This window comes from Gopherus evgoodei, chromosome 9 (genome assembly GCF_007399415.2).
Source record: "Gopherus evgoodei ecotype Sinaloan lineage chromosome 9, rGopEvg1_v1.p, whole genome shotgun sequence".
Classification (NCBI taxonomy): Eukaryota; Metazoa; Chordata; order Testudines; family Testudinidae; genus Gopherus; species Gopherus evgoodei.
Genome location: NC_044330.1, coordinates 6,082,631 through 6,109,976, shown reverse-complemented (window position 1 = coordinate 6,109,976; position 27,346 = coordinate 6,082,631). Strand labels below are relative to the sequence as shown.

Genomic DNA, 27,346 nt, shown 5'->3' with positions numbered 1-27,346 from the left:
CTTTCATTACTTATAATACCCAGAAAAGTTAATTTATCGTCCAGAACCTCAAGAGCTGTCATTTAAAGATCCCATAGGACAGAAAAGAAAACAAAAAACCAATCCCTTCACATTAACAGACCTGCATGAAAAAATCAGTTGGAGAGAGATGGCAAAAGGAATCCAGTTAATGAGGACAAGTAGGCAATTTATCTTTCCTATGCCCTCAAATACTGGCCAGATGGGATAAGTTTGAGATCACAAAGGAGCAGTGGCTGCCACGATTTGGAGCAGGCATGCAAAAGGAGATTTCAGGTAGTTAACACAAATCCAGAAGTGTCAAAAATTAAGATTATTACTTTCTGATGTCTCCTCATTGAGGTAATTGGTAGAGACTGGTCCAGACTGGTGAATCTGATGGCATGTAATACCAAGACACATAGGTTATAGGCTATATTTGTGTTACCTTCTAATGCTCCAAAGGTTGCTAGAGTCTATAATACGGATATTAAAATCAAGATTTAAATGTGATGATACCTGATATTTAGAAATGTTAAAGACTGTAGGTTCAGGATGGCCTCTGGGATGTAACGAATGCAGTTCTGGTACAAGTTAAGGCTCTCAAGGGAAACAAAGTGACAAGCTTCTGCAGGAAGTTCCGAGAGTCTGTTCCGTGACAAATCTGAAGGGAGGGGAAAAAAAGAAAAGAAGAAAGAAACAATCGTCAAATGACCTTTGACTGAATTCTTTGGGTCAGGGATTGGGTCTTCGTATGTATGGACAGTACTCTGTACATTCTGGGTGTTATAAATATAAAATAATAATGGTCACCAGCATCAAGTCTATAAAAGGTGTATTATGTCAAATCATGTAGTTACAGTTTCTGGGTTTGTTTGTTTTTTTGTTTTTAAAGGGTGAAAGGAAAATCTTGTGTTTATAAAGACCAAAGGACAGAGCCCAGAACATATGGTTTCCTTACACACCCTAACTCTTAACAATAATGTCTATGTACTACCAAAGGCAAGAGAGGTTGTTTGGTGTCAATCCTAATTTCCTTTAGAGAAGCTGCCTGTTCAACAAACTGAATGACATTTCACCTCTTCAATGTCCAAACAAGAGCAAACATTTACCAAAGCAGAACTCTCCAGTTAACTCGAACTATTATTGTGCATGATAAAAACCAAATTTAACAACATTTTATTTATTCATTGTCAATTATAAAACATGTCCATCCTAGTCAAATTAGAGTTAAAAGAACAAACACAAAGCTTACCAGGTAAACTGAACAACAGCAACTTTTTTATCCACATTAGGATCAACAGTGTCTATTTCTTTAACCTTCACAGAACCGACCCAACAACGCAGTCTGTTCTTGAAAGACTGGCAAAACAAAAAGGTCTTGCTATGTGTCATGAAGGTCACTTTCAAAGTAGAGGGACATCCCTTACTGAAAATGCCCTGCCATCAGATTTTTTTCTAGCTCAACCAGGAGATTGTTGAGCCTGAGTGCCTCTGCTTATCTCAACTGTGCATATCTTATGATGAGAGGTGGCTTCTAAGGTAGACAGGACCCAACTAATTAGAGTTTTATACATCTAAACCATCACTTAGAATTATACCCAGAAAAACTGGAAGCCAGTTCAGGTTCCAGAGTACAGGAGTAAAGTGCCCCCTCTTCCCCTGCCTCTGAAGGAAGCACTGCTATTTAAGTGTGTCATTACATTCCGTGCAAGCTGAAGTTTCAGAATGGTCTTCAGGTATAATGCCATGTAGAGTGCATTACAGTAATCCAAGCTCAAGGTATGACTATGGCTAACTGTAGCAAAGGCCAAAATGGATATAAATGTTGCAGCCTTCATGATGCATGGATGGGAGAAAAAGAAAAGTCACGACAAATCCGCTACCTGGATATACAATTAAAACACCAAGGTCGTGAACTTAAGTGAGAAATAGCAGACACACACTCACATAATCAAAGGAGACTGAAGAACTGCTGCCCTTTTGTTTGACTGCCTCCCATAGTCTAAGGCCATGTCTACACTTACAGTTTTGCAGCGCTGGTAGTTACAGCTGTGTTAGTACAGCTGTATAGGGCCAGTGCTGCAGAGTGGCCACACTTACAGCAACCAGCGCTGCAGTGTGGCCACATTTACAGCACTTGCAGTGCTGTTGGGAGTGGTGCATTGTGGGCAGCTATCCCACAGAGCACCTCGTCCCATTTTGGCGCTGTGGCTTGTGGGAAGGGGAAGGAAGTGTGAGTGTCTTTCCGCTTCCTGTTCCAACGCCCCGTGGTGCTTTGCTACACATTCCGAGCAGTTTGGCGGCATTGTGATTCTACAGCGCTTTTTCTGCGATTTTTGTTATAAATGGAGCCTGAGCAGCTGACGACCTTATTGATGAATGTTGCCAGCATATCACGCATGGCAGTGGAGCTATTCCTTCAGCTGCAAAGTGAGAGTGAGAGTGACAGTGAGGAGTCAGACAATGATATTGAATCGCCTCACTGTGAACAGTAAATTGCTTGTAGCAGTAACAGACGTGCTCAGCTCCGTGGACCGGCGCGTTTGGGCTCGGGAAACCAGCACTCAGTGGTGGGATCACATCGTCCAGCAATCCTGGGATGACGAGCAGTGGCTGCAGAACTTTCGGATGAGAAAAGCCACTTTCATGGCACTGTGTGCTGAGCTCGCCCCTACCCTGCAGTGCAGGGACATGAGATTGAGAGCTGCCCTGCCAGTGGAGAAGCGGGTGGCTATTGCAATCTGGAAGCTGGCAACTCCAGACTGCTTCAGATCGGTGGCGAACCAGTTTGGAGTGGGAAAGTCTACCGCTGGAATGGTGCTGATGCAAGTTTGCACAGCCATTAATCACACCCTGCTAAGAAGAACCATGACTCTTGGGAATGTGCAGGACATTGTGGATGGCTTTGCAGAAATGGGGTTCCCTAACTGTGGAGGCGCAATAGATGGGACGCATATTCCTATTCTGTCACCACCACACCTGGCATCAGAGTACGTTAATCGCAAGGGGTATTTCTCTGTGGTTCTGCAAGCGCTTGTGGATCACCGTGGGCGTTTCACTGACATTTACTCAGGATGGCCTGGAAAGGTGCACGATGCACGCATCTTTAGGAACAGTTCCCTGTTCAGGAGGCTGAGGGCCGGGACTTTTTTCCCAGACCGCAAGATCACAGTAGGGGACGTCGAAATGCCCACTGTGATCCTTGGAGACCCCGCTTACCCCTTAATGCCCTGGCTCATGAAACCATATACAGGGAAGCTTGACAGGAGCAAGGACCGGTTCAACTACAGGCTGAGCCGGTGCAGAATGACTGTGGAGTGTGCTTTTGGCCGTTTGAAAGCACGCTGGCGCTGTCTTTATGGGAAGCTAGATTTGGTGGAAAGCAACATCACCGCTGTTATATCCACGTGCTGTACCCTCCATAATATTTGTGAAGGGAAGGGTGAAAGATTCAGTGAGGAATGGACCTCCGAGGTTCGACGCCTAGAGGATGAGTTTGCTCAGCCAGAGAGCAGGGCTAATAGGGAGCCCCAGGAAAGGGTTACAAGGATTAGGGATGCTTTAAGGGAGCAATTTGATGCTGAGAGCCAACAGTAATGTTTGATGCATTTGATGTGCTTTGCTTTACCTTTGTGTTTAATATTTACCACTTGCAGCAATAATATAACGTAGTGAAAAAGAAAAAAAACCTTTATTCAACATACAGTACATAACAGGCAAGGGGGTTGGGGTGGTGGAATGTACATTCACAGGTTTGAATATGTCCTATTTTGATCACTATTCAATGTCTGCTGCACTTCAGGATTACTATGCTGCAGAATAATGGGGGTGGAGTGAACAGGGTAAGAATTATAGTTATCAGGGCTGGTAGGTGATCGTACAGGTGTTGGGGGCAGTTGGGGATAATAAGGAACTGGCTGCTGGAGAAAGTTGTTTTGTGGAAATACTGGGGAACAAGGAAGAGGGCTTTGGGAGGGCTGTGGGTTACAACGGTACATATTTGTCTGCATGGCAACAAGAGACTCGAAAGACTCAGTTTGGCGAGCCAGGAGGCTTATCATCTGCTTTGTGGTTTTTTTGGCAGACAATTCCTTTCTCCTGCTTTCTGTTTGCCTCCATTCATGTACACTCTTTCTCCATTCATAGATCTCTCTCCATTCCTGTGTCTTCCTACTTTCTCTGTTGTAGTGGCTCATAACAGATTTGATCAATTCCTCTTTTGATTTTCTAGGATTCCGTCTCAAGTTCTGCAACCTACGTGAGGCCGGTGATCCGGCTGCAGTAGTCAAGGTCACTAGAAAAAAAAGAGAGAGAACCATGTAATACACAGAGGCTACATTGTTTATCATCACACATTGAAGGACTTCTTAGACTTTTGGTAGCATCCTTCTCACATACCTCACATAACACAGAGAGGGCAGGCAAGCTAAGTCATGGCGAGCAATGGGGTGAGTGGTTTTGCCCCGATTTCCCCTTGGGAGTGGGAATTGACCAATGGGTCACTGGGGTTTATCAGCAATGGGTACAGGAGGTAGCTGGTGTCCTGAAGAGGGGACAGTAGTGAACAGGAAGGTGGTGAGCTGCTTGGGGGGGGTGTTCTTTGGTCCGCGTTCACGCCGTCCTGCTGGGGGGGAGGAAGCACCGCGGTGCTGGATGCCTGCTTGGAGGGGGGTGCATAACACCAGAACACACCGCAGTGCTGGATGCCTGCTTGGAGGGGGGTGCATAACACCGGAGCACACCGCGTGGATGCTTACGTGCTGGGAGGGGGGGGTTGGGAACACCGGAGCGCACCGCGGTGCTGGATGCCTGCTTGGAGGGGGGGTGGGGAACACAGGAGCACACCGCGGTGCTGGATGCCTGCTTGGAGGGGGGGTGGGGAACACCGGAGTGCACCGCGGTGCTGGATGCCTGCTTGGAGGGGGGTGCATAACACCGGAGCACACCGCGGTGCTGGATGCCTGCTTGGAGGGGGGGTGGGAAACACCGGAGTGCACCGCGTGGCTGGCTACGTGCTGGGGGGGGGGGTTAACAACAGAGCACCATGGGCTGGGGAAACACGAACCTGGCGCCCTGCACTCAAGTATCCCTAAACTCTCAACAGGGTTTCCTACTGCCAGACATATCACTGCTGCATGTTACCTGGGAAGAGAGGGAGGGTCTTCTACAGGAATGTGGATACCGCCCTGGCCCCTATGCAGCTTGCCTGTGTGCAGCCATGGTCCCCCCACCCCTCACTGCACAGTGGATCGGACGAGCCTGACCGGGACAGGGACCACGGTGGCTCTCCCGATCAACCTGAGAAAGCAAATTGTAAATGCTCTTGCTACAACTTTTCAAGAGATTACTGAGGCAGATTACAGAGACGTGATAGAGCAAATCAATGGGCTATTCCACGTTTAGGCATGCATGCAGGCAGCCATAACCAAAACCCTCCTCTCCCAAAACATAAAAATCTACTTACCCTGAGCACGATCCTCAGCTTCTTCCTCACCATCAACTTCCAGCTGCTGCGACTGGTTAGCCTCCTCCTGGCTTGAGAAGAGCTCCTGGCTGCATGTGTACTGGGACTCTGGGGTGTCTCCCTCCACGCCAGTAGCCTCACTGTCGCCGTCCTCTACAACCTCCCCCACTTCTCCCTGCTCTGAACTCTCCATCGTGCTCCTAGGATTGGCAGTGGGATCACACCCAAGTATGGCATCCAGCTCCTGGTAAAAACGGCAGGTCGTGGGGGCAGCTCCTGAGCGGCGATTTCCCTCACGAGCTTTGCAGTAACCTCAGCTCTTTAATTTTGACTCTGCACTGCAACGCGTCCCGTTCATGGCCCCTTCTCATCAAGGACTGCAATATCTGCCCATAGGTATCATAATTTCTCCTTCTGGAGCGCAGCTGTGCTTGCACAGCCTCCTCTCCCCAAACACTTATGAGGTCCTGCAGCTCTGCATTGGTCCATGCTGGGGCTTGTTTGGTGCGTGGAGGCATGGTCGCTGAGTGATTGATTGCTTAATTGCACTCCACACCTGGCTGAGCAAACAGGAAGGGGATTTTTAAAATTCCCGGGGCATTTAAAGGAGGGGTCAGGTGAGCCCAGGGCAGTGGAGTTTGCATGATTACCAGAGAGGCTTCTAAGGTATGCTGGGATACCTGCTTATGCCACGGAGATCAATAAAAACGCTGGTGGGTGTCTACACTTGCTGACCAGCGCTGGATCACCAGCGCTGGATCCTCTACACCCGAGGCTCAACCGGGTGTACAGCCAGCACTGCAAACAGGGAGTTGCAGCACTGGCCATGCTGTGCAAGTGTGTACACATCCTAAGTTGCAGCGCTGTAACCCCCTCACCAGCGCTGCAACTCTGTAGTGTAGACAAGGCCTAAAAGGATAACGTTAGTTTAAACTAGGCTGAATATCAGAGAGCTATGGTATCAGTCATATTAAATCCTAATCTTGATTAGACATTGAGTGAATCACTCAAATACACATCCTGGTCCAATAAAACTGAAACAAAGCTAGGGGTATCTCACACACACTCCAAAGGCAGCACACACCGCACAAGCCTCTCCCTAACAGCCTCTCACTGGGCAGCTGAGGCAACAAACTAGAACCCTGAAGAAGCTTGCAAATGCATCTTTGCGATAAACAAGTCAGGAAAGATAGGAGTCACAAATTAGCAACCCCATCCATTCCTGCAGACATGTCAATGACACTTTGTCTTCAATTGTATCAAAACATGCTGACAGATCTAAAATAATCTGCAAAGACATCTGGTTATCCATTATGAGAAAGATCAACCAGCAAGGGAACCAGTGCACTGTTTGCATCATATACAGGACTAAAGCTAGATTGATTGCGGTTTACGAAACTGGAAGACTCTAGCTATTGTGAGAATTACTACTATATAACTTTATCAATAACATTCCTCCTTCCCCCCCATCTCAGCTGGAAGATTCAATACAGGGTGATAACTGACATAATTCTTTCAGTCAAGAAACAGATTCCTGAGCAGCTGTCTAGTAAGAGAGGCTGGCACCCTACTTTCTCAAAGGGAAGTGACAATAATGGAACAGCTACCTCTACAGTGAAGAACAGCTCCAATTCACAGTTTGTTGCTCAAAGCTTTTCCAGCCCCTCCAAAACCAAGCTGACACTCAAGCAGGGAAGACTCCTTATTTGTCCCTGCCTTTCCTCCTTCCATCACTCTCTCCATCCATGGTTCTGCTACCAAGGGTGAGAGAATTCATAACTCAGATTCCTCAAAATCAGACTGAATTAGCTTGAACACACCTGAAATAGTTGACTCTGTACCCAAGTGGATACATCCTGGATTAACCATGCTCTTCAACACCTAGAACAATTCAGATGTTCAAGAATTTGTAGATGCTAATGGAATCAAATAAACTTCTCTATGCTTCCTGCAGTCATAGCATACAATTTCAAAAAGCCTTTATGCCATAAGCAATCAGACTCAGCATAAGACCCAGTGACGCTCTAGCCCAGCAACTCCCAAACTTCACTGGTGCATGTACAACCTTCTTAAAAATTGCTGTGAAATGAATGATGGAACATCAAGCTCACTTACCACCAATTATTACAAGTACCACATTTTGGGGTTCCCTGCTCTAGACATTTCCCTTTCCAAAAGTTCTTGTTCTTTTCTCCCACATTTTGTTTGCTTCTCGGTAGCATTTCTTTTTGAAAAATGATAGCAATCAAGTAAGAAAACTTAGCAAAAGCTATATAACTGCTACAGATACATAATACTCTGTATTACCCAAAACTATTACATCCCATTGGGAACCCATCTGTTCCAATATTGTACTAAAAATGTAACATGAGAAAAGCTATTTCCAAACAAATAAAGTATCTCAACACAACAGAAAAAATTCATAAACTGGGCAATGAGGGTAACCAATTATGTTATTAGAAATCACTAAAATCTGCACTACATTACAAATATTTTAGATATACTTTAGCATATGGCAAGTTTGTGTAACTGCACTGTGACATCCATAACATATGAAAAGGAAAGTCAAGTTGCCTGCAATTACTAAAAAGTTCAAACAAGAAATAGAAGCAGAGTATAATTAAAAGAAATACAAACATGATACCTGTTTAAATATCCACTCATTCCAGAAGCTAAAATGGCTTATGTCCAATCTAGTCCCTTTAAATAATTACTACAAAATCAACATAATCTACAAGGTTTAAGACTTTGCTCATGTTTCTTGGGCAAACCCACCATCGCCACCAATGTCACTGTAATCATCTCAATCACATACTCAACTCCTTCCAACACACATTTATTTCTTTCTCTCCTTCACACAGCTGTGCTGTCAAGAAGATTTTAATAACCAATCATTTAAAATAGGAAACAGTGCTCTCAATTAACAAGTCATATTTTCTAGCAGAAGAGGCCAGGCAGCAATGGAATGAGTTTGACAACTGACGTGAGAAGTCTCGATTATTCTGGTTGCATTTGAATTTTACTAACTAGCATTTAAAACACAAATCAAAACAGGCTTTATTTGTGGTTCAGATCACAAGAATACGAGTAAATAATACAGAATACTGACTTTCTGAAAAGCTTTGTTTCCATATTTTCTGAAGGAGGAAGTCATTGCAAAAGCATGATTAAGTGTGAAGAATAAGGAATCTTGCAAAATACATTCAAAGTTAGTAAATTAGTTCATAGCATGACAGAGCCATCAAAGCATGTGTAAAGCAAAGGCTTCACATTTTTCAAACAAGGCTTGCCTAAATTTAGTGTAACTTTTACAACTCTACATGTCTCAGCACAGTAGGAATTCAATAGAAATCTGATCAACTGGATTTATTTTTTACACGACCTTCAGAATATAATTGAGTTGAGGTAGAAGTATGGACTCTAAATCATCAAAAGAAGGCCTGATGAATTAAAGATTAATTAATGGGGTAGCAGCAGTTTTACTCAAATGGAAGTCCCCAGTTTGCCATCCTCTGCTCCAGGCTTGCATTATAGAAAGTCCAGAAGGAGCCTCAGTAAGGGCAGAAAGACATCAAATATAGCGAGGAGAGAAAGGCACTGCCACAAGAAGAGTTCAAGATGACTGTAAAATAGGAACTGCTTAATTGGACAAAGCACTCAAGAACCTGACAGAAGGAAAGTTATAGCAGATAATCAAAATGACCATTTGTGAATGTGAAAACTGCAAATGAAGTGTTTCACTGGCTAATTATGAAGGCCCAACAAGTGCATATACAATACCTCAATTTAAAATTGCAGGTAATCCAAACAGCTCAGTGTCCCCACATCCTTAGCTTTGTCAGTTAAGTGGAATTTTGCAATTTGTATGGTGGCATCATTAGTCTAATTGGCCGATTCCTCTGAAAACTACCCTCTCCTCTCTGGAGCAATCAGACCAATAAATAGTTTGGGCAATAGAGTAGTCCTATTATGAAACAATTTAACAAAACAAAACCCCTACATGAAGAGAACAGCTCTAGCAAAAACAGGAGAGAAGAGTTATAAAGAACAATGATCAGAGGGTTAACGTCAGTTCATCTGCAAATTTGACACCATCAGCTCAGGATTGAACAAAGACTGTGAATGGCTTGCCAACTACAGAACCAGTTTCTCCTCTCTTGGTTTTCACACCTCAACTGCTAGAACAGGGCCTCATCCTCCCTGATTGAACTGACCTCGTTATCTCTAGCTTGCTTGCTAGCATATATATACCTGCCCCTGGAAATTTCCACTACATGCATCTGAGGAAGTGGGTATTCACCCACGAAAGCTCATGCTCCAAAACGTCTGTTAGTCTATAAGGTGCCACAGGATTCTTTGCTGCTTTCAAAGAACAACGAAGTGACTGGTCATACACGTATTACAGTTGATTTTCAGTATAGCACTTCATGGTACTTTTCCAAAAGGGAAAAGTATGTGTAAGAACACAGACAAAGGCAAAGGGATTTATTGGGAAAATAAAAAAAAAAGTGTCCTAAAATCTCAAATATTCCTCTTCTGCTGAAGATGACATAAAAATAAAGTGGAAGTAGCACTGGAGAAACATAGACTGCAGAAATTACATTGTAACCTCTCTAATCTGCACATCATAAAATTCACACAAACAGCTGGCACCCAACTTCTCAGCAAAACTTTTAATGCCGGAGTGTTTTAGGATGACCTTGTTATTACTAAGACCTCAGTATTTTTACAAAACACACTGCAATACTTCTACTTATACTATAGTTTCATTTATTAAGTGACAATAGTCAAATTAAGCAAGCAAAATATATTTTACAATGCATTATCTCTACTTAATTTAATGTTTGTTCACTTCCTTATCTGACAAAATTCAACAAATACAGTCACTGATATAAATTAGATGAGTTTCACTACCCATCAATTCTTCTATAATAGATCAAAGAGCAACTGCTCATCAATTATTGTGAGTATATTAGCGAAATATGGCTACCGTACTTTGGAATGGGAATTACTTTTATTCAGGTTGACCCTTCATGGATTAGAATTGCTGTTCTCATAAATCTGCCATACAATAGGATCTTCTGGCTTGCTAAAAAACGGTCAGTTTTCTGGGAAGATCATGTGGGACTTTAGCAAAAGGGAAATGTTCTTTGGAAACTAAGTTCTTTGTGAAAGATAAAAACCTATCCATATGAATAAAAAATAAAGTTTCATAACAGGGTCAGACTGATAAGTGTTTTCCCTATTAATCAGGGTCTTGTCCTGAAAGGCAAAAAATCCAATTTTACACAACGTGCAGACAATATATTTACAGTTGCTTCATGTACATTAGATAAAAGCTCTCACTACATTCAAAGAAGAATGGCATAAAGATATCAAAATATTTTAGTGCAGGATGATTCTCTTTTAAGGGCAAGAGGATGGTCTGCTTCGTCTAAAACATCAGTAAACAAGAATACATGCAGCAGTATGTCAGGCAGTTCACAAGCATTCTCAAATAAGTCTAGTCCAGGGGTTCTCAAACTTAATTGCAACATGACCTGCCTCTGACAACAAAAATTACTACATGATCCCAGGAGGAGGGACTGAAGCTTGAGACCACCCAACCCTCACCATCCCAGGCCTGTAATCTGAGCACCATCGCCCAGGGCTGAAGTCCAAGGACTTCAGCCCCAGGCAGTGGGGCTTGGGCTTCAGCTTCAACCCCGGACCCCAGAAAGTCTAAGCCAGTCCTGGTGACCCCATCAAAAAGGGGTCACAAACCACTTTGGAGTCCTGACCCACAGTTTGAAAACTGCTGGTCTAGACTAAAGTGAACAACCTAAGGGACACAATGCTATAGACATTATAAACAATAAAGGTAAGATGACAAGAGCTATCATTTCAGCAGCCAAATGATCAACAAAATATATATGGTAGATGGTTAGTACAAGAGAACAGGGGAAATAGCAGGATGATTGAACATCTAAAAGGAAACACAGTATAGTTGTTCTGTGAGGAATTATATGTTCAAAGTCTGGAGCTACATGAAATAACTTTGGTTCCCTCGTGTTTACATCTGTTAAGACCATGACTGACTCAATATTTCCACAATGGTGACAGTAATTAGGAACAGACCCTACTGTTACCAGCTTCTCATAAAACATCAATGTATAACTTTCATGCGCTAACTGATGTACCCTGCAGATGAATTCAACTGTTGATCTGAACAAACTCATTTGTGACCATTTCTCCAAGGAGCCAGCTTGCTCCTTTGGGGATTATCTTCCTAGGTTATAACATCCTCTAGATTGGTCGCAAATTGTTCCTTTTGAAGAGCATCTTTATGTTTGGTAGTTCAATTTTGATACAGTATCTTTAGAACAAAACTATCAAATCCAATACTAAAATTACTAATGTTTCTTTGGTCCAGCTGTAAATAAGCATTATGGATTTTTTGTTTATTTTTAATTATTTCTACCAGCTTGGGAGGATCATTGGATACACTGAACTGTGTCCTTAAGATTTTTATGGATTATTTTTATAAGAATATGGAACAAAAAGGAGTGCACAATCCTAAAAGGATGAATCTATCCGATGCTATGGCACCAATTCTTCTCCCTTCTGTAGGAGAATGGGAGATTACTGTTCTGAATGGTATAAACCTGATTTGGTAGGTCTCAAATGTGAGGACACTGTTTTTTGGTCTCTGAACTCACCCATTTGTGAGAGTCAGTCAGTCTGAGAGCTATTCAATCTGCTAGAACTTTTTTCCTTTATCTTATAAGCATTAGGAAGGTCTCAACTGACAATATCCAGTTTCACACATGGAGGATTTCCTGACACAAGAGGACTGATCTCATTTCTCCCTGCTTGCTTCATACTGCAGCAACATTTTTAGTATTAATTCCTAATTTTTAAAATAAAAATCTAACACTAACACCTTCAGTGTATTCTAGGGTGACCAGATGTCCCGATTTTATAGGGACAGTCCTGATATTTGGGGCTTTTTCTTACTCCCCACCCTCTGTCCCGGTTTTTCACACTTGCTGTCTAGTGTATTCAGAATTTCTCTCCCTGACTCAACTCCTCCCCACCAATCCCTCACAAGCATGAACTTTCTTCAAGTGCTTTCCTACCAAGGTTAGACATATCACTTGTTCACATCATTTAGTACGAGAGACTCTGCAAGTTCTTGACATTTATTTGAAATGGAATTCAAGGCATGACTGGGAGATCTGACACAGTGTTTAACCATTCATTAATTCTTAGTTCAGCTCATTTTGCCTAGATATTGCACAGGTCTGAGTGCAATATTACACATCACCCATGCTGCAATACATTAGCAGTGGTGACACTCAATATTCTTTCCAAACGCAGAATTTTTATGTCTCAGTAACAAACTGACAAATGGCCTTTAATTTTTAATTTTCAGTTCCAGATGTTTCACAGTGTTAGAAAGACAGGATTCACACATCTGGTCTCTTCTTTGTGGAAACTGTGTTCTCGTTTTGGCTAGAACAATTTCCTTGCTCTTTTTGCAGATGGTGGGTGTTACATATAAACTCCTGATGTGTGAACTGACCACAGAAAAGGAGGATTGAAATGGGCACAAATACCTGTTACTAAATCTCCTTTTAAAACTGCTACACAATTCTGCCTCAAGAGTCTCCCTGATCTTTCAAAGCAGCAAAAAGTCCTGTGGCACCTTATAGACTAATAGACATATTGGAGCATGAGCTTTCGCAGGAATACATGATCAAATCTTTTTTGAAAGAGAAAAAAGATTTGACAGCACAAGCACAGCTTCCTCAAAAATCATTTAAGTCCACCATTTGGCTCTTGCATTTGATGATAAAAAAAAAAAAAGCTCTTCTTCCTTAGTAGCAGATTTTGAAAACGCTCAGAGCGGAGTGCTCACGTTTATAATGAACAGGTGACAGCTGCCAACATAATATGATACTATAGTGTATACAGTCCATTAGTAAAAGTTCTGATTTGTAATCCTTTGGTAAATGTCACATGCAAATAGCTTCTTACTTGTCTAGTCGCCATATTATTGAAATAGATATTTTTCTCGATAGTATGTACAACATTTTGAGAACCTTCGCTAATGGACTGTATATGCTGCAATGCCTAATCACAACAGCCAGTTACAGGTGTTTTAGTGGAACAGGCAAATAATTCAGAATGTACTGGACTTATCTCCTTGTCTATACTTAATATTTGTAGTGAAAATATTGATGTTTATTCATTTGGGGCACTCTTCCAAAATTGGTCAGTCCTGAAGGACAACTGAGAAACAGAAGTGTTAACTTGGAATATTTGTTTTGGCTTTAAATTTCTCTCTCCTTCATTTAAACTCTTGTACTAGAATATTTTACAAAAATATGTTTTGTTTTTGAGTTATTGTATTTAATTTTTTTAAGTAATGAGTATTAATGGAAACAGTTTCTGCTGATCAGGAGCAAAACTTGACCCACATTAGAACAGCTGGAGCTTTGGGCCAAATATTTATATTTGGCAAAAAATATCTAACTAGGAGCAGGGTTGTAAATTTAGGCCTCAATCTTGCAACCTGCTCCATATGGGCAGATCCCTGCCTCTGCACAGAGCCCTGCTGAATATATAAATTGCCATACTAGATCAGAGCAGTAATCCATCTAGATCAGTGTCACACTGACAGTGGCCAGTACTAGCTGCTTCAGAGGAAGGAACAAGAAACCTTGCTGCAGGCAGTTAGTAATCATCTGACCACAAGTTACTGACTTCAATGGTTTACTCTGAAGCATATATTGTATAATTACAACACAATTAGGTGCTGAATAGAGCAATGTGTAATTTAGAAATAATTACATTTCTCTTGTGTTTCAAGTAATTAGAACAATTTTATACTGGCTCATTTATGAATTGGGTTGACCATAAATATAATTTAGCTATAGGCACACAGCACTTTATATCTTCAAAGTACAGTATTATAGCAGACTGTCAGGTCTGCTATAGTTAAGGTTAAAACCAGCTTTCTGTTTCAAGTAAATACTAATACCTCCTTCCACTACTCAGAAACTAAGAGACCATCTATGAAGAAGGAACAATTGTGCTGGGGAACATGATGAAAAACATGACAGTGCCCCCACCAACGTGGTTAAGACAGTTCTATCTCTGCTGGAAGATTGGACTGAACTATGCCTTAGCTGCTTTTGGGGATTAGCATTTTGTAACCATGTGCCTCCAACATGCTGGTACCTACAGCATTATGGGCTTTATGTCTTATCCTGTTTTACAGATAAGGAAAGTGAGGCAGACAGGTTAAGTGATTTGCCCAAATGGAAACTGCAGTAGTGCTGTGATTGGAATTCAGTAGTGACTAGCTCCAAGTCCCGTGATCAGTCCTCTACACCACAGTGCATTAAAATGCATTGTGTAGTGTGCCAGTCGTAAGTTTAACACATATATACTTTTATATTTTAAATATGCATTTGCTGGTTTACCTAATCAAAGGCAGATCAAATTGTGATGCTTATAATCACCTTCTATTATAAACCCCTAATACTACCACTTTCCATTATAAACCCCTATTTTTCAGTAGCTTATAAACTTTTTGACAAACTAACTGTCCATGCTTCAATTTTCCATGTTTGCTCTTTGCCCTGGCTGAATTTTTGTTTCAGACATTTCAGCACAAACGGTTCAGTAGTTATGCCAATGTTGAAACAATTGCCCAACATTTTTTTTAAGAGCTCTAGTGCCTCCACTGTCTGGAGATACTGTAGAGCACAGAGATAAGTCCTGGAGTCAGGGTGCTGCCTATTACTCTATGAAAATCTATCCAGATTTGGCTAAATCATAAACCTATGAAAAATAATCACTTGTACGTGTGACGCTTGGTACACTTTGGCTGTTAAAGCAGTGTTTCCCGAATGATGGGTGATAACCCACCAGTGGGTCACAGATGAGTCACCACATCTAGAGCTAGACTAACCCAACCCTGGGCCCTAGGCAAGCGTGCACTTCGCTTGGTCCAGTGTGGAGGGGAGGCCCCACCCTGCAGTGGCAGCTCCTGTCCCAGCTTTTGACATCATGGAGGGATGGTAGGCCCCATGGTGGTGCTGTGACCCAAGCACCAGGTTCAATGGCTGGAGCAGGAAGCTGAGCCTAGCCCCATGGGAGAGGAGCCGCTGTTGTGGGGCAGGCTCCCTCTTTGACCCCCTACTTCCCTCCTGGGGCCTCTTCTCCACAATGAGCTGGGATGAGGTTGCAGTGCTGGGGCAGAGGGTGCATATATGTAATAGATTCATAGACTCTAGGACTGGAAGGGACCTTGAGAGGTCATCGAGTCCAGTCCTCTGCCCTCATGGCATACCAAATACTGTCTAGACCATCCCTATGGCAGATCCAAAAACAAACCAAAAAAAACCCTCAAACAAACACAAAATGAACAAAAGTTGTCTTAGTAAAAAGTTGGGGAACCATTGCGCTAAAATCTCTGAACACTATTTACACTAAGCATGCTCTAGACCTCATTGACCTTCCACTACACAGAAAATGCTCCCTGGCCCACACAGCCTGAACAGCAGACAAGACACAGAAATAGCTCTTCCTTTAAGTCAGGGGAAGGAATCCTGAACTGGAAAGCGGAGGGAACTGAGTTCTAGTGCTAGTGCTTCTGACTGGCATAGGTGCTGGAACTAGGGGTGCGGGGGATGCTGCAACACCCCCTGGCTTGCAGTGGTTTCCATTAGATACAGGGTTTACAGTTTGGTTCAATGGCTCTCAGCACTCCCACTATAAAAATTGTTCCAGCCCTCCTGCTGACTGGTGTTAATTCTGTGCCCTCCACAGCCCTTGTTGAGCAAAGCCATATACTCTTGTCTTAGGAGAAAGCCAAGCATCATTGTGCCAGTGAGGTAATCAAGAAGTTGCACAATCTCTGCAAGCAGAACTGGGAATAGACCATCGTCTCTAATATGATAGATATATAGCCATGCAGGGCCGAGAAGGGGGAGAGGGGGTACAAATTACCAGGGCCCGGCAGTCTGGAAGGGGGCCCGGGGCCTGGCTTTGTCGGCCCTGTTTAGCCAGTCCGCCCTTGCTGGGGGGCCTGAAAAAAAATGTTCACCGGGGCCCAAACCCACTCTCAGCAGTCCTGTAGCCATGCTGCCTTTCACAATTAACGTACTGTATCTATGACCTCAAGAGACAACCACTCGCACCTGAATATCCAGTAGCCCAGTGGTGAGGGCATTCACCTGAGCTATTGCCTATTCTGTGGGGAGGGTCTCTCTCTCTCTTTTTTCACAAAATTTTTCAAAAAGTCTCTGCTTCATTCCATATCAGAACAAAAACAAATTTCAAAACCTCCATTTTTTTGTGTGAGAGAACTGGAATTCTTGTTTTCTGACCAGACCTACTCATTATTAAACCAATACAATTTATGTACAAAAATCAGTAAAGGTAAGACGTCTCATCCAATTAGGCATAGATATTACTGTTCTTTATAGAACGTTATTAGGGAAAACTCTGCAATACCCAGCACGAAAAGAGTAACCCATGGATGCAGTTGCAACATCAACTCTGATTTTCCTTCTTTTTGTTGATTTAATCATTTTAATGTAGGTTGTTCTGTGGTGTAACCTCCTCTTTTCCACATTAGTGAAAACCTCATGGGTGTACAGTGAAAAATACTGACTACTATATGTCACAAACCTATATTTTATAGCACATACATATTGCAGTTTGAAGATAAGCTGTAGTTGAAAGTGGAGAATGCCATTCACAAAGTAACTCAGCCATCAATATTAATAGTAGTAGAAGAGGTAAACATCCCAATCAGAATCATAACTCAGGAGAAATGCTATTTCTCTTCCTTGAGGAATAATACAGTTTTCCATTGTCAAAAAAGAATATGGTTTCCTGTTTGCTAAAGGAAGAAAGGGTGAATGGGATCTACACAACAGAGCTAGAGCAACTGCATAACTGCTGGCAAGCACAACAGACAAGGGTATTGAACTGTGGTCCTTATAAGGAAAAGAAAACTGCTAAAAGTCTTTAGACATCATTTGCTTATTTTTCAGTAGGACCTGGAACAGGAAAACCAGCAACATGGATGAGCTGAACAGTTCTGCAGAAATTTACTTTTCATTCATGTTCCCTTATGTGCACACTTAAAACAACACACACAGAGCTTTCCTTAGACTAGCACAATTATTTTATGGTTATGGGTAGGGCTTAATCCCAATCTTTTGCTCTCTAGGGATGCGTGTTTTGCACAGGGAGCATGTGCCTTTAAGAGTGGGGAGTGGGTGGAGCAAAGAAAATGTTTCAGGCTGAATTGCAACAACCCCTTCAAATGATTAGGGTGCAGAGTTCAGTAGCACCAAAAGAGATTTCTGAGCAAGACAGATAGACAATCTGAACGCTGGGCCTCAGAAGTGAGCTACATAAAGAACAAGATACAATAGGATAATTTTACAAGTGAAATTCTAATTTGGGGCTTTCGACTGCTGCTCTTTACTATATTATCTGAGCACAGTGACATATTAGACCATCCTGAGAATGTTTTTTATGTCTTGAAATGATACAACAGTGACAGTTTAAGTGATGTGATGAGTATCAGTAGCAGAGAGCACTGATTAATTCTAACCTTTCCTTATGAAGGTGGAAGTCACAAAATTTAATATTTGCTGTACCTCCAGCAACTGGAGTTTTCTTTCATGGAATTCCTGCAAAACCTCTTTCCACTAGCAGTTTAATAGTTTCATTCCTTTCCCTCACTGAATATGGCTCCTAGCCAACAGTTTGATGATTTTTTTTGTCTTCATGCAGCACTAAAACACTGAGCCAAGTTAGCTAAAATAAGCTGAAGTAGGAGAATAAATTAAAAGAAAGCTTCACTGTGAAATGAACCAGGGATCCCAGGCTCACAAAGGCTGATTATATAAGAGAACAGGTTATTTTCTTAGATGGAAGGCTGAGCTGCAGTCCTTCCTGTTATTCACTGCTTTTGCTGTTACTTGGGCATAATATGACTGGAAAACAATCTCAAGAAAACAAGCTCGTAGACCTCATCTACACACAAACTTGCAACATTTTAGTTAAAGCAGTGCAAACCCCCATGTAGACCCTCTTATTTTGGTTTAAAAGTGGCTTATTTTGATTTCTCTTAAATCTATTCCTAATCTGTTTAAGATATACTGAAATAAACCTAGTTTAAGCCAAAATGAGAGGTATGTCCATAGCTTTTTGGATCCATTTAGTGAAACTGATTTAAAATTAAGATAAACTGGTGCAACTCTGCATGCAGACAAGTGATTAGCCCCTTTCTCAGGTGGGGGGAGGGAAATTATTTTAATAATGTCATTTTTGCAAGAATTTCAAGGAGTAAATTATTTGGAAATGTATACTGGACTGAAGGTCCTATTACTGCAAAATTAAATTTTCTTTTAACCTTAAACTAAGGGGGGGGGAAGGATAACTCAGTGGTTTGAGCATTGGCCTGCTAAACCCAGGGTTGTGAGTTCAATCCTTGAGGGGACCACTTAGGGATCGGGGCAAAATTAGTACTTAGTCCTGCTAGTGAAGGCAGGGACCTGGACTCAATGACCTTCCAGGGTCCCTTCCAATTCTATGAGCTAGTAATCAAAATAATATATGGAGTTATGCCTACCATCACATCAAAACATTTAAGGAGATTAAAATAATCTTGGTTGGTAAGAGTTTTTCTGCAATAGCATTAGTTTAGAATCATAAAAACTACATTTTTCTAAAACAGATTTGAACACTTCAATTCTAGAATGCATAACATGGAATTCTAAATTTAAAATGTAACCCTTGTCCTTCAAATACTTTCCACCTCATCGCTCCCGCATGTGTTTTCCCTTCCCATCCTATTTAGATTACAAAGTCCTCGGAACAGGGACCTATTTTTCCAATTCATATGTGCAGTGCCATTGCATAATTAAGGTACTATAGCATGAATACTAATAAGTAGATGCACTCCCAGTCTCATATAACAAACAGTGCTCTCCTCCTGACTTCTCCTTCTGTGGGCCTGGGCTGCTCTTAAATGTCTGCTCCTCCCTTGGCCCCTCTATCCCAGGCATCCCTCACACACCATCCAGACCACCCCCCATCTCCCGAACCACATCATCATTTTCTATGTGTTCCTACAGCTCCTCTCTTCCCCAGACCCACTTCAAGAGACCTGCTGCCCCCATGACTCTGCACCAGACCGCAAGATGATATGAGGGCAGGGTGGGCTTGGCAGTCACTCCATAATCACTACAGATATGCTTATGACTGAGATGTTGTGGGTTTTAAAAACCCCTTTTCCACATATTTCAGTTCTCAGAGGATATAAGATTCAATTTCCCTAATACAAGGAGATCAGTGTTTTAAGGCTGAATTCACTCCACTCCATCTGTACCAAACTTGTTAAAGTTCTCTGTTTGCTCAAAAGTCAGGCTCTTTTCACATGCACATTTTGTCTAAATACATATTTTTTTGAGGAGATGTTAAAATCGACAATGGATAGTCAGACTGCCAAGGAAAAGTTTCAGACACAACCAAATTCTAAAGTCTTCCTATTAAAAATTATGAAAAGAAATCAACCAGAACTGCACAGAAAATGCAAAGGTCCTAAAAACTAAGTGTGACATTTTACATGAAAGGACCATGTATTTATAAAGAAAAAAAGGAATAAACGCTCAGTTTTAGAATGCAACTCTATGTGGCTGCTACCCAGGTGTCTCCATAATTATGACACTACAGGATACTGCTTATCAGACTGCGTAAGTAGGTCACCAGATCTGTCTCATTCCATTGCAGACACTAGCAGATGTCTTCAACAATATGGTATTTTACTGAGGGAAAAAAATAGCAGTCAAAAGGCTTATTTATGTTCTTTAATGGACTTCTTGGGGCCATCCCACATGCTGACATCATTCTTAACAAATAGAGCCTGTTATGCTTTAGACACACAGTGCTGCCATTTCTAATAGGACAACTATCGCCAGAATGCTAGAGAAAGCTGAAAGTATGCCAAGTCATCTGTATAATACAAGCCACTTCAACGATGAGACATAAATTAACAATATAGGATATGTATGAAGAATATCCTGTGTCAAACAGAGACATGTCCAGAGGAAGAGATAAACTAAAGCAATTGCCAAAGCATATCAAATAAATGTAGACTCTGGAAGCAATAAGGGTCCTGTCATGGTATAATTCCCCACTCTGAACCTTAGCATCCAAAGGATGGGGTACCAGCATGAATTCCTCTAAGCTCAATTACCAGCTTAGTACTTGTAGCGCTGCCACCAACCAGGAATTCCAGTGCCTGGTACACTCTGGTCCCACCAAAACCTTGCCCGGGGACCCCCAAGACCCAGACCCTCTGGATCTTAACACAAGGAAAGTAAACCCTTTCCCCCACCGTTGCCTCTCCCAGGCTTCCCCTCCCTGGGTTACCCTGGAAGATCACTGTGATTCAAACTCCTTGAATCTTAAAACAGAGAGGAAAATCCACCTTCCCCCCTCCTTCTCTCTCCCCCTCCCAGACTCTTCCTGAGAGAAAGTAATCCTAACACAGAGAGAAATTAGCCTCTCTCTCCCTCTTCCCTCCTTTCTCCCCACCAATTCCCTGGTGGATCCAGAACCCGTCCCCTGGGGTCTCACCAGAATAAAAAAACAATCAGGTTCTTAAACAAGAAAAGCTTTTAATTAAAGAAGGAAAAACAGTAAAAATTATCTTTGTAAATTTAAGATGGAATATGTTACAGGGTCTTTTAGCTATAGACACTGGGAATACCCTCCCAGCCTAAGTATACAAGTACAAATTAAAAATCTTTTCAGCAAAATACAAATTTGAACTCCTTCCAGCCAAATACACATTTGCAAATAAAGAAAACAAACATAAGCCTAACTTGCCTTATCTACCTAGTACTCACTATTTTGAACTTCTAAGGCCATGTCTACATCTAAAATTTTGCAGCGCTGGTAGTTACAGCTGTATTAGTACAGCTGTATAGGGCCAGCGCTGCAGAGTGGCCACACTTACAGCAACCAGCGCTGCAAGTGGTGTTAGATGTGGCCACACTGCAGCGCTGTTGGGCGGCTTCAAGGGGGGGTTCGGGGAACGGGAGAGCAAACCGGGAAAGGAGACCAGCTTCGCCGCGGTTTGCTCTCGCGTTCCCGAACCCCCTGCAAACCGCAGGGAAGGAGACCAGCTTGCTCGGGGTTCGGGGAACGAGAGAGCAAACCGGGAAAGGAGACCCGCTTCGCCGCGGTTTGCTCTCGCGTTCCCGAACCCCCTGCAAACCGCAGGGAAGGAGACCTGCTTGCTCGGGGAACGGGAGAGCAAATCGCAGCGAAGCTGGTCTCCTTTCCCGGTTTGCTCTCGCGTTCCCGGAGCCACCCAGCAAACCGCAGGGAAGGAGACCTGCTTGCTCGGGGCTCCGGGAACTAGAGAGCAAACCGGGAAAGGAGACCCGCTTCGCCGCGGTTTGCTCTCGCGTTCCCGGAGCCACCCTGCAAACCGCAGGGAAGGAGACCTGCTTGCTCGGGGTTCCGGGAACGAGAGAGCAAACCGCGGCGAAGCTGGTCTCCTTTCCTGGTTTGCTCTCTCGTTCCCCGAACCGCCGAGCAAGCGGTTCTCCTTCCCTGCGGTTTGCAGGGTGGCTCCGGGAACGAGAGAGCAAACCGCGGCAAAGCTGGTCTCCTTTCCCGCGGTTTGCTCTCTCGTTCCCCGAACCGCCGAGCAAGCGGTTCTCCTTACCTGCTTGCTCGGGGTTCCGGGAACGAGAGAGCAAACCGGGAAAGGAGATCAGCTTGATTACCAGAGGCTTCCTCCTTCCACGGAGGTCAAGAAAAGCGCTGGTAAGTGTTTACATTGGATTACCAGCGCTGGATCACCAGCGCTGGATCCTCTACACCCGAGACAAAACGGGAGTACGGCCAGCGCTGCAAACAGGGAGTTGCAGCGCTGGTGATGCCCTGCAGATGTGTACACCTTCAAAGTTGCAGCGCTGTAACTCCCTCACCAGCGCTGCAACTTTCTGATGTAGACAAGCCCTAAGAGCCTGTATCGGAGAGATTGGAGAGAAACCTGCTTGCACGTGTGGTCCCTCTGAGCCCCCAGAGTGAACCACCACCAAAAACTAACAGCACACACAAAACTTCCCTCCCTCAAGATTTGAAAGTATCCTGTCCCCTGATTGGTCCTCTGGTCAAGTGACAGCCATGCTCACTGATTTTGTTATCTCTTTTGCCTGTAAAGGGTTATGAAGTACTTCTGTTCTATTAACTCTTACTTATCTGTTTATGACAGGTCCCCTTCGTTCTAAAGAACACAAAGGACAGATTTATGTAACAATTAACAGACTATGGGGTCAGCTGCCAAAGTTTAGTACCATGTCCTCATACAGAATATTTTAAAGCTAAATTTGTTTTTTAAATGCTATCATCAAAATAATTGCTATATTCTCAATAATACACTGAATAGACTTACACTTATCCTAATGGTTCTCAACCTGCAGCCCAATCAGCACACATGTGTGGCCCATGTGACATCCTTAGAGCCATACAAGTAGTATATATATTGGGTGGATGAGGCCCACTTATCACACAGAGAGTTGCTTATGTGGCCCACAATGAAAAATAGGTTGAGAAACACTGTATCCTTCCATAAACATTCAACATCATAATGAACCTTTAGCAGCATATATCACAAACAGTGAGAGTCTCCTTTTTAAAACATTACTGATGATGGGCTTTAAAAAATATCCCTTGTTTAGGAGAACAGATGATTCAAGGCCTGATTTCACCTCTAGGGGAAACGAAGCTCAGAACAGAATTGTTACTATGGGAGCTGTTTGATTCCTCATGTGAAATGGGTTGATGGTGTCACTTCAGGTCCTAGAGGGCAGGATTCCATGTCACAAAAAACATGACTGCAATTAGAACAACTGGTTCAGCAGGAACAGAAGAATAGAATAGAAGAATAAGAAAAATGAGAACTCTAGTCTCCTTGCTAAAGATGCTCCCTTGAAGTCAAGGTTATGACACACTTGGAGTGATGAGAGGAAAGGCACATGGGCTATGCTCATACTCTGCTTGCTCTGTAGATAAATGACTTTGGTTTCCATAGCTGTCAATTAGACACCTTTCATAAGTACTGTTTTCACTACTATTCTAGTTTAACATTATAAAAGCAAATTAGAAGTAAAATAAAACACAATTCTTCAAATATTTTTTTTTAAACAAAAGCCCAGAGTAACACTACTGAAATACAAAATTGGAGGGGAATTATTTCATGCATTCCAAAATATGACATCAGTATAATGACTCTAGAAAAACATACTAATGACCCTCCGCAACTTGATACCCCATTGCAGGTCCACTGCTAGAGAAATACTAGGCTGTGCTGAAACAAAGCAGGGTTTCAATTTACAAGTGAGCTATGGAATTAAGCTAGAAGTGAGAGAAAGTGTTCAGTAAATGAACTCAACATTTCCCCCCACCAACAAAGAAGTTACTTTAGGTTAAACAAGACTTATCATTTCAATCACAGCAACTTACATTTAGACCATATGAAATTTTGTTTTTTACTTGTCATTTCAAAGCAGAAGTTATTCAAAACTTATTAAATTTACTTGGTTTAACTAAATGTCACATGACAGATGTGAAAACTTACAGTAGGAAAGGACAGCTATATTGGCATTTATCGAACACCTGCTCATTGTACAAGCCTCTAAACCCATACACAACTTTAAAAGTTGAGAGTTAATACCAAAAACTTACTACAAAGTAAACAGAAAAGTCCTGGATTCAGTATCAACTCAAATAATTCAAGTCCCATCCAAAACCTCATGCAGACATACACCTGTATAAACAGATAGCCAACAATCTCAAGCTCTGGTGGACCAAGAAGGGAGTGAGTTCTAGCACCAAAAATGCTACAAAAAAAAACAACAACCCTACAACAACTATCCCAGAATTTAAATTAGTAGATTTAATAGGAATGTCTCTGCTGATGTCAGCTTTCAGAATTCTTCACGGAAAGTGAGGTAATCTTTGAGTTAGTGATGGTCCAGGTCATTTCACCTTTTAAACCAACTCCAAAACGTTTAATTGTACTGAGAAGTAAAGAAAACGCCAGTGAACCATATGCAGCATAAGGGAAACGTGCCCCAGATGATTTGCACCACTACACAAGAGTTTAGAAGATAATATTTGTAAACATATGCAGGCATAACATTTTAAGAGATTAATATTATCAAAATTTAAATATAAATGTGGAAGTATTAGATCTGATACTGAGAAAGCAGGTAAGGGTAAGGAAATCTGATGATTATGAGCATGAAGAAAAGCTTATGAAAGATGGCAAACCAAAGTTACCTCTGGGAACCTTGAGTAAATCTGAATGGGAAGCAACAAGTATTTACTTGGTTTTTGCATTTGAAATGCAGTAGTGAAAAGGACAGTACTGGAAGTAGCAAGAAGAGATTCCTTCCTGGTACAAGTTGGAGTGATGTAAAACCATTGTGGCAACTATTTTTTCACGTTTATTTTTTAAGGGTAAGGAAAGTTAAGCCAATCAGGAGATTTAACTAGATGCTCTATGAGCAAAGCTGTTCATAAACAATGTACTTACGAAATGAAGAGTGACATTCTTAACATATACTTGAAATATGACTGAACTTTTGTTACCACAAGTAAAGGATTAGATCAATTCAAAGATATCTAACATAAGCTCACTAAAAGCAATAACCTATTTCTATTAAAATAATATCTGACTACCAAATGAGGTATCAAACAAGCCTTAAACGATAAAGCAAATATAGAAGACTTGTAAAGGAATCACCAGAAAATGTAATTTAAAGCAAGAACAGAAACACAACAGGTTAATATTTATACAGTGCATTTCACCTGATAAATTCCAAAACTATAAACAAGCATCCTTTCATCCCCACTAAACTGCAACTGCATTCAGGGCGGAAACAGCTGTTTTAACAGTGAATACAAACACTGTAGAAAACTTTTAGTATAGAAAGTGAAGAACCCTGTATTCCATTTACTCCAGGGATGGTAGTGCACAGTAGGCTGAATGCAATTACTTGAATTAGAATTGGTTCAAAACATCAGGGTTTAACATCTTTGTGAACAGTGGTCAAGACGTCAGCTTTACAAAAACATTGACAGAAAAAACTTTTCTCTCTCATTGACCAGGACAAAGTGGAAAAGCTGTCATGGTGAGCAAAACTCTAGGCAACTGTTTCACTCTTGCTGCTCAAGTGAAAATTTCACTTTGGTACCCTGGGAAAGAACAGAAAACACCCTCTAGCTTAGTGTATGGGCAAACTTTTTCGCCCAAGAGCCACATCTGAGTATGGAAATTGTATGGTGGGCCGTGAATGCTCATGAAATTGGGGTTTGGGTGCAGGAGGGGGCTCCAGGCTGGGGGAGGGGGAGAGAAGGGCTCTGGCTGGAGGTGCTGGCTCTGGGATGAGGGATTTGGGGTGTAGGAGGGTGCTCTAGGCTGGGACCAAGGGGTTCAGAGGATGGGAGGGGGATCAGGGCTGGGGTAAGGGGTTGCGGCATGGGGGGGTGAGGTCTATGCCTGGGGGTGCCGGCACTGGGGTGCGGCCAGAAATGAGGAGTTCAGGGTAAGGGAGGAGGCTCTGGACTGGGGAAGGGGGTTGGGGCATGGGAGGGAGTCGGGGTGCAGGCTCAAGCAGCTCCTGGAAGTAGCAGCATGCCACCCTCTGGTTCCTATGCAGAGGTACGGCCGGCAGGCTCTGCATGCTGCCCCGTCTGCAGGCACCACCTCTGCAGCTCTCATTCGCCGCAGTTCTCAGCCAATGGGAGCTGCAGGGGTGGCACTTGGGGTGGAGGCAGCACACAGAGTCCCCTGGCTGACCCTAAACGTAGGAGCCAGAGGGGGGACATGCTGCTGCTTCCCAAAGCCTCGGCACGTGCATGCAGGGTGGCCTCCAACCCTGCTCCCCGGCTGGAGCTCGGGAGCAGGGCAAGCCCTAGACCCAGCTCCCCAGCAGCAGCTCAAGGGCCGGATTAAACTGGCTGGAGGGCCAGATGTAACCCACGGGCCATAGTTTCCCCACCCCCTGCTTTAGCTAGAAGAACCCAATACCTGGTTACAATTTAATATGTTTGCATGATATGAAGGAAACAAACTGAGCTTCTCACCAGCACACTGTCCCTAGACCTTTATATTTGCTCATGGGGCTAGAAGATATTCAGTACATCTTTAAGCCTCCCAGAGGCTAGAGCATAGGACTAGGAGTCTGGAGACCCATGTACCATTCCCAGTTCTGTTACTGACTCACTGCACAATCTTGGACATCTCATTAAGAAACCTGTGCCTCAATCTCCCCAGCTCTAAAACTGCCACCTTTGTCAACCACTTTGAGACACTTAGATGAAAGGCACTGTTGTGTGCAAGTTGTTTTCTCTCACACCGGAAAGGACACCGCCAGCATCTTTGTGCTACAACGTCATATGGAGGCACTGGTTCAAACAAAAAGTGCCACCTCTTTAGACACAAAAGCCAATTCCTGCAATCCGTGGACAGTTCTTAGAAATGTCCCATACAGGTATCGATCAGCCCTGACCCTGTTTACACTGTAAAACTGTGTGAGATTACATCATGTGTGGTGTCGCTTCAAACTGTTGTTTTGTGTGAAGCAGCAAACATAAAAGTGTCAAAAATGTTCGAACAAACTAGTACTGCCAGTAGTAGCAAAATTAATTTCTGTATTACAAAATTTAAAAATTTCACCCTTAAAAGAAGTAAAGTGACCTGTGATGTATTCATTTTTCCTGATAAAGCTCAAAACTAGAGAATACAAGCCTGTAATTAGATGTCTTTGTATGATCATTGTTTGG

At 42.7% G+C, this 27,346-nt stretch overlaps 1 protein-coding gene across 8 annotated transcripts in view; it reads right to left on the bottom strand.

Moving 5' to 3' along the window:
* The window catches only part of LRCH3 (leucine rich repeats and calponin homology domain containing 3), a 109,103-nt gene that overhangs the window by 62,136 nt on the left and 19,621 nt on the right, over window positions 1-27,346 (bottom strand). For all 8 annotated transcript variants that reach the window (XR_004001897.1, XM_030574543.1, XM_030574546.1 and 5 more), the window contains exon 2: window positions 517-661. Coding sequence is in view for 7 of the 8 variants with exons in the window: in XM_030574543.1 (XP_030430403.1) it covers window positions 517-661 (145 nt within the window). In the remaining variant the exon portion in view is untranslated. The remainder of the gene's footprint in view (window positions 1-516; window positions 662-27,346) is intronic.